This window comes from Lonchura striata, chromosome 19 (genome assembly GCF_046129695.1).
Source record: "Lonchura striata isolate bLonStr1 chromosome 19, bLonStr1.mat, whole genome shotgun sequence".
Lineage (NCBI taxonomy): Eukaryota > Metazoa > Chordata > Aves > Passeriformes > Estrildidae > Lonchura > Lonchura striata.
Window position 1 is genome coordinate 804,372 of NC_134621.1, and position 7,215 is coordinate 811,586.

At 63.1% G+C, this 7,215-nt stretch overlaps 1 protein-coding gene across 1 annotated transcript; it reads right to left on the reverse strand.

Moving 5' to 3' along the window:
- Nucleotides 1–2,570: 2,570 nt before the first annotated feature.
- Nucleotides 2,571–6,975, reverse strand: LOC110475152 (cytochrome P450 2C5). Its single transcript, XM_021539069.2, has 9 exons — nucleotides 6,796–6,975; nucleotides 6,133–6,295; nucleotides 5,649–5,798; nucleotides 4,813–4,973; nucleotides 4,504–4,680; nucleotides 4,278–4,419; nucleotides 3,711–3,898; nucleotides 2,907–3,048; nucleotides 2,571–2,764 (listed from the first exon to the last, which is right to left on the reverse strand). Exons 1-9 carry the CDS (start codon nucleotides 6,973–6,975, stop codon nucleotides 2,571–2,573), a joined length of 1,497 nt encoding a protein of 498 aa, XP_021394744.1.
- Between the last annotated feature and the right edge of the window lie 240 nt (nucleotides 6,976–7,215).

A 7,215-nucleotide genomic window follows, 5' to 3' on the forward strand; every position in this document is an offset into this window, starting at 1 on the left:
GCATCGGGACCCTCCTGGCAGGGCTCTCAGTGGCTCGGGCCAAAAGCCCGTTCCAGTGCTTGGCCACCTGGGAAAAAGGGAATTTCCAGTCCTCAAGGGCTCGAGTTTGGTACCTTGGACAGCAGCGCTGCCAGCGCTGCCCTGAAGAGCCGGGCGGCTTTAACTCATCGCTCTGGCACCGTGCACGTGGCAGGAGAGCGCTGGGAACGCTCCTGGTCTGCAGCACAGCTGGCAGCAGCGGGGCTGAGGGACAGGGTGACACCTCTTCCCCTCAGCCCTGCCCTGGGTGGTGGCGAGGGAGCAGAGGGCCGCGGTGCAGCAGTTTGCTCTGTGCTTTGCACCCCCCGCTCCAGCTCCAGCTCCAGCTCCAGCTCCAGCTCCAGCTCCAGCTCCAGCTCCAGCTCCAGCTCCAGCAGCACGGGCAGGGGCAGCGCCAGGCTCCGAGGGGCCACAGCAGAGCCACTCGTGCCGAGGGCATCGCACGGATTTGCTGAGCGCAGGGAAATCCTCCGCCTTTAGCGCTCGATTTCCAGCAGCGAGAGAACGACGGGAGCGGTGACAGTGCCCAGGGACGGGAAGGGAGCCGCTCACCTGCCCGGGGCTCCGCCACCGCCGTTACCGTCACCGCCGCAGCCACCGTCCCTGCCACCGCCGTTACCGCCACCGCCACCGCCACCGACCCTGCCACCGCCGTTACCGTCACCGCCACCCCCAACCGCCGCCGCTGCGCTGCCGAGAGCCGCGCAGCCCCTCAGCAGCCGGCGCCGGGGGACGTCGGGGACGGGGATGTCGAGGGATGTCGGGGTGATGGGGCATGTCGGGGTGCCAGGCGATATTTGGGTGCCAGGCGATATTGGGGTACCGGGGGATGTCAGAGTGCCGGGGGATGCCAGCAGCCCCCCGGGATGGGGACCCGCAGTCAGGGCAGGGCACCGTGCCAGCCCCAAGCAGAGCGGGGCTGGGCAGTGACACAGACGGGCATGGAACAGCCTGGGAAGCAGGCACGGGTGGCCTTCGGGCACCGGTGTCTGGTTTTAGACACAGATGTCACCCAGTTCACAGGCACAGTGCTGGCACAGGGCTTCAGACAGAGATTGAGCAAAGGCTTCGGTCACACACACTTTTGGCAGGTGGCTCTGCCTGCCTGAGCTTCCCCAGATTAAGAAAAGAGCTGATTTAGTAATCTAAAAGTCACAAACGCACTTAGAGTAAAGGCTGGTTTGTGCATCGTTTGGGACAAGGCACCCCAGGATTAACCGGGTCTGGATCTCACCTCCCTCCAGCAGGGCTCAGCCACCTCCCCCAGGGCAGCGTCCCTGCTGTCCCCCTCTCCGTGTTTGCAGGAGCACCTCGGCAAGGCAACCCCCACCAAAACCAGCCCGAGAGCCCTGGAGAACCCCAATTTTCCCCATAGCCTGAAGTCCCAGGCTTCACTGCTGCCCAAGCCCCAGTGCTGACTCAGCAGCTCTGCAGCAGCCTCACCCCGGGCAGGGACGGGGGGCTGGGGGCATATCCCACCCTGCCAGCTCCCCCCAGGACCCCCAGAGTGACTCCAGCAGCTGCACACGGCGCTGAGCTGGCTCCCGAGGGCAATTTCTGGGGTTAAATATTGATGTGAAGGAATCAGAGAAGTCCAGCCCAGCAGTGTGATAACAAGTGTGTTTTGGAAGGTGAGAGAACTGGAATCGTTCAGCCTGGAGAAGAGACTCCAGGGAGACCTTAGAGCCCTCTCCAGTACCTGAAGGGGCTCCAAGAGAGCTGAGAGGGACCTGGGACAAGGAACTAAAGAGACAGGCCAAAGGGGAGTGACTTCAAACTGCTGCAGGGCAGGGTTAGATGGGCTGCTGGGGAGAAATTCCTCTCCATGAGGGTGCCCAGAGCAACTGGGGCTGCCCCTGGATCCCTGGCAGTGCCCAAGGCCAGGCTGGACAGGGCTGGGAGCAGCCTGGGACAGTGGGAGGTGTCCCTGCCATGTCAGGGGTGGCACTGGATTGATGCCTGGGTGATTTCCTGGCTCGAGCTGTTCTGGGAAAGGTGAAGGAACCCCAGGAAGACACGTGGAGCTGAAATCCTGGATCTGGGAGGTTTGCATTGGGAAGAACTGGATGCAAGAGGCACCACGAGTGTTCTCATAAACACCAGCATCCTGTTGTGGTGGTTATTTGTATTGCTCGGAATCCTGCACCAAACTGAGGGAGCCCCAGGCAGCCCAGGAGCCCCAGACAGCCCTGCCAGGAGGAGCTCAGACAGCGGGGATGGGATGGGATGGGATGGGATGGGATGGGATGGGATGGGATGGGATGGGATGGGATGGGATGGGATGGGATGGGATGGGATGGGGGAGGAGAAGCAGTGCCGCCTTCCTCATGTTCCTGGGATGGGGAGGGAAGGGCTGGGAGCAGGCTGCTCATGGAGCTGTGGCACCGGTGCCCGACAGGTCTCAGAGGAGAAGCTCTCAGCCCGAAGTGTCCCTCCTGTGGTGGCTGTGGCTGTGCACTTGTGGCCGCAGGGCTCGCTCTGGGCCAGGGTGGAGGCACCTGGAGAGCCTTTCCTTGTCCTGCTCTCCTGGCTTAGGAGGACACCGGGCGTGGGAGAGCGAAGAACTTGCCCGGAATCGCTCTCCTCTCCATCTGGAGCCACAGGGAGAACAAATCCAGCTCGCTGTGCTCTGTGGCCAGCTGGAAGGTGAAGCTCTGCAGCAGCGTGGTGAGGAACAGGAAGAGCTCCATGCGGGCCAGCGCCTCCCCCGGGCACATCCGCTTCCCTGGGCACAGAGAGGGGCGACCCCAGTGGGCAACGGGGGCCAGAGGGTGGGCAGGCCGCCCATGGCGAGGGGGGCACTGCACTGCCACTGGGCGTCTGTGCTGGCACTCCTGGCACGCAGCTGGCAGGGCGGGAGCACTGACCTGCCGAGAATGCCATGAAGGCCTCGCGCTTCCTGAACTCGCCCTTCTCATCCAAGAAGTGTGCGGGATCCACTTTTCCAGGGTTCTCCCACTGCGTTGGGTCGGAATGCACAGAGGAAAGTACCGGAATCACGGGAGTGCCCTGCGGTGGGAGAGGGATGGGGCGGGGACGTGAGGAGGGACATCAGTGCCAGGCCGTGGGCTCTGCTGCGGTGGGTTGCCTGGGGGAGATCCAGGGGACATGGGGGAGGCTGGTGTGCACCCCAATACCCAGGCTGCTCCCGAGGGGAAGCAGCCTGGATTGGTGGCTCTGTGGGACAAGTGACGTGGGGCTCTGGTGTCCCCGTGGTCCTGCCAGTATCTCGTGGGACACAAATGCCCAAGTTACTCCCATGGATTTCCATTCAAGCCCCTCTCAGTGCCCCAAATCCAAAGCAGGAGATGTTCCCTCAGGGTGGGGTTGGCACACAGTGCTTGTGATCAAGCCAGGAGGGGCGGCTGTCCCAAATCTGCCCAGGGTAGGGGGGGTCTGGCCTGGCCCCACCCCGGGCCGGGCCCGCAGCCCTGCAGGGCTCTGTGGGGGGGAGGGGAAGAGCTGTTTTCCAGGGCTGGGGGAAAGGGAACGGGCTCTGGGCAGGACAGGCACACACTCACGTGCCTCCGCTCCCCTGTGAAAGGTCATTGCTACCGAGGGTTGGGAAAGACCCGAGACCTTCATATGTGTGCAAACAGTTCAGGGACACACACAGGCAAAGGGCAGTGCCAGCCCTGCCTGGGACACAGAGCCCCGGGCACCCCGAGTACCTTGGGGATGGTGTAACCCCTGAACAGGACGTCCTGCGTCGCCATGCGCGGGAAGTTCTCGATGCGGGACTTGTGGGAGCGCTGCAGCTCGTGGATCACGGCGTTGGTGTAGGGCATCCGCAGCTTGTCCTCCGTGCTGGGGGCACGGCCAGGGCCCACCACGGCATCGATCTCCTCCTGCACCTTGGCTGGGACAGCAGGGGCTGGGTGCCGGCCATGCAGCCTCCCCAGAGTTTCTCACTGGCCTCCACGGGCACTGATCCTAAACCCAGAGTGGCTAGAGGGGGAGCAACCTGCCCTAATCCCTTGTAAAGCCCAGAAACAGATCTCTGCCCCCATCCTTCCCTGCATCAGGCAAGCTCAGAGCATCTCCACAGGCCAGGCCACCCGTGCGGGCAGGGATGGAGCTCAGGGAGCGCACACGGATCCCCCTGGCCCGTGGGAGTCTATCAGCTCCCACCTTGGGTGACCCCCACAGCAAGATTGGGGTCTGCCCCCAGTCGGGACCCTCCAGGGGTGCCCCACGAGCACCCCTGGTGCAGGAGCAGCTGTGTTTTGCTGCCGTACCTTGGATATGGGGGTGCTTTGCCAGCATCAGCAGGAAGAACACCAGGGTGTTGCTGGTGGTCACCGTCCCGGCACCGAGGAGGTTGAACACTGACATGATCAGGTCTTCGTGGCTGTACATGGGCTCTGGGCTGCCCTGCTCCTGCAGGAGGGTGTGCTGGGTGGATTCCGTGTGTCTGGGTGATGCTCCAGCTGCAGCCAGGCCAGAGGGCAGCCCCCCCTCTACCTTCTCTGCTCTTATCAGGAAACAGTCGATGTAGTCCCGGGGGCAGCTGGAGTCCAGAGTCAGCTGGTGGAACTGCACCTTCTCCTGGATGTGCTCCTTCAGCTTCTGGCAGTCGGCCAGGACCCTCTTGTGCGGCCCCGGGAGCCGGTCCATGATGCCGGGGAAGGTGTTGTACACCTGCGGGCACGGGGGCATGGCAGGGCTCAGTCCCTGTCCCTCCCTCAGAGCCACGCTGTCCCCCAGGGGCAGGGAGCACCCTGAGCCCCCGCGGGGCTGTGGGCAGGCGGGGGTGCTGAGCCAGGCTCCCACCTTGGCCAGGGGGGACAGAAAGAAGCTGACGTAGTTGCTGACGGCGTCGAGCAGCTCCAGGAACGCCGCGTCGCTGTAGCTGTAGCGGCTCCCGAAGACCACGGAGCAGATCACGTTGGCCACTGCGTGTCTGAACGTGGTCATCGGCTCAAAGGCACCGCCTGCAGCCACGGGAGGTGAGAAAAGCACCAAAAGGTCACCGGCTGTTTACCTGCTTCAAGACAGAAAACACGCCTTCCCCCGCACTCCGAGCCCCTGATTTTGGACCCTGGCTGATCTGCGGGGCCTGGCAGCCACAGCAAAGAGCCCCCCGAGCTGAGGGCTCCTCATCCACCTCCATGCCCTAAACCCTCCCTCAGCTTGGACTGACGGAAGCACAGCATCTGCAGGAAGCCCCAGAAGATGTGTTGGCAGGGGCTGGGCACTTCTGGGGAGGAGGAAATCACCCTGACAAGCCTGAGTCACCGGGTCAGTGCCTAGCTGGGCACTGCCAGGCACACACAGTTCTGTTCCCTAGTCCTGTTCTTCCTATTCCCTAGTCCTGTTCTTCCTATTCCCTATTCCTGTTCTTCCTGCAGGGAATGCTCCTCGGTTGTGGCCATCCCTGCACCAGTTCAGAGCAGGATCTCCTTCCTGGCCCCTCAGCTGTGCCTGTAGCACATCCCTGCAGCTCCCGGGTGGGGTGGGCTGGATCTGAGCCCTTCCCTGCAGGGATCACCCACACCCAGCCCTGCAAACAGCTCTGGGGCCACACGTGTCCATGTGTCGGGACACACATGGGGCTCCTGTGTGTCCTCTGCCTGCCACAAGGCCAGCAAAGACAGGAGCCACGTCACCTTCAAGCTTTGCTAGCAGCTCCACCAGGTGCTGAGCCTCCTGCTGCACCTTCTGGGACATGGAGTTCTTCCCCATCCCAAAGTCCCGCAGGGTGCTGAGGGTGAACCTCCGCAGCTCCCGCCACTTCTTCTCGTTGTTGGAGACAAATCCTGGAGGGACAGAGAGGAGATCAGCCCCTGCCCACCCTGCCCACCCTGCTGAACCCTGCTCTGAGCCAGGCTGAGGAGCAACAGAGCAACGAGCCAGGGAACGATGCAGGTGAGCACAGCGTCCACGAGAGGGTGAGGAGCTCTGCAGCGACTCAGAGCAAAGCTGGAACTGCCTAACTGGAGTTAATGCTGTCCTTGCCCTTGCCATAGGACTTGAAGGGTCTTGCAGAGCAGGAAACTGGTGTTTGAGGTCTTGGGTGCTGAGCCCTTCCCTAGACTAGGAGCATGGCCGTCTGCTGGCCCAGATGGATCCAGGGGAGATCCAGGCACTCACCGTAGTCTTTGGAGAGCTGCATCAGGAGGGGGATCTGGGGTCTGCCCCCAAACTCCTCAGAGTGTCCCACCAGGGCGTCCTTCACGGCCTTGTACCCGCAGAGCACCACCACTGGCTTCAGCCCCAGCCACACGGTGAAGATGGGGCCGTAGGTGCTGCTGAGCTGGGGGATGGGGAGCTCCGTGAGCCAGGGTCCCACACCAGTTCACTCGCTGCATTTCAAACTGGGGCTCGAGCCCACAGCCCTGGTGAATGCCCAGCAGGGAGGGGAAGTGCCTCCCTCAAAGCTGTGACCTCACCCCATCCCAGCCCTGGCCCTGTCCCTGTGGGTTTTATCCCAGCGCCACTCTGGGGGTTCAAAGCAGCATCTCCAGGAGCAGCTGTGGACAGTGGCAGCACCGCAGCCTGGAGGGGCATTGTCACCTTGTGGGTGCCCTACAGGAGAGAGGCCTCAGTAACAGGGTTGATTCTGCTCCCAGCAGAAGGGATTTAGGCAATTCTGGTAGAGCAAGAGATGAGGGAGGGAAGAAGAGGAAAGAAAGGTAGGAAGAGTCACCCGTAGGATTCCCCTTTTATTTTGGCACGGGACTTCCCCACTGGCTGTCCTGCTGTCCTGTGAATGGGTCCAGCACGGCCACTTGTCCCCTGTCCCTTGTCCCTTACCTTCTCGTAGTGCCTGTAGAGGGGCAGGACATCCTTCTGCCACAGGTTGCCCAGGATGGGCCACGGGGCTGGGCCAGGGGGCAGCCGGCTCCTCTTCTTGTCACTCCTCCAGGCCAGGAACCACAGGATGGGGAGGAGGAGGAGGAGAGCGACGAGCAGCCCGGCCGAGCCAGCGTCCATCCTCCCTCACCGAGCTGCGAGCGGGAAAGGAATTCCAGGGAGGGAAGTGGGCAGAGAGCAGAGCCCAGGGCTGCTGGTGTGCCCTGCCCTGCTCGGGGCCGGCACAGCCCTTCCCGGCACCGGGGCTCCGGGCTGCTCGGGGACCCAGAGGTGCTGCTCAGGGACCCAGAGACGCTGCTTGGGGACCCAGGGGTGCTGCTCGGGGACCCAGGGGTGCTGCTCGGGGCCCCAGGGGTGCTG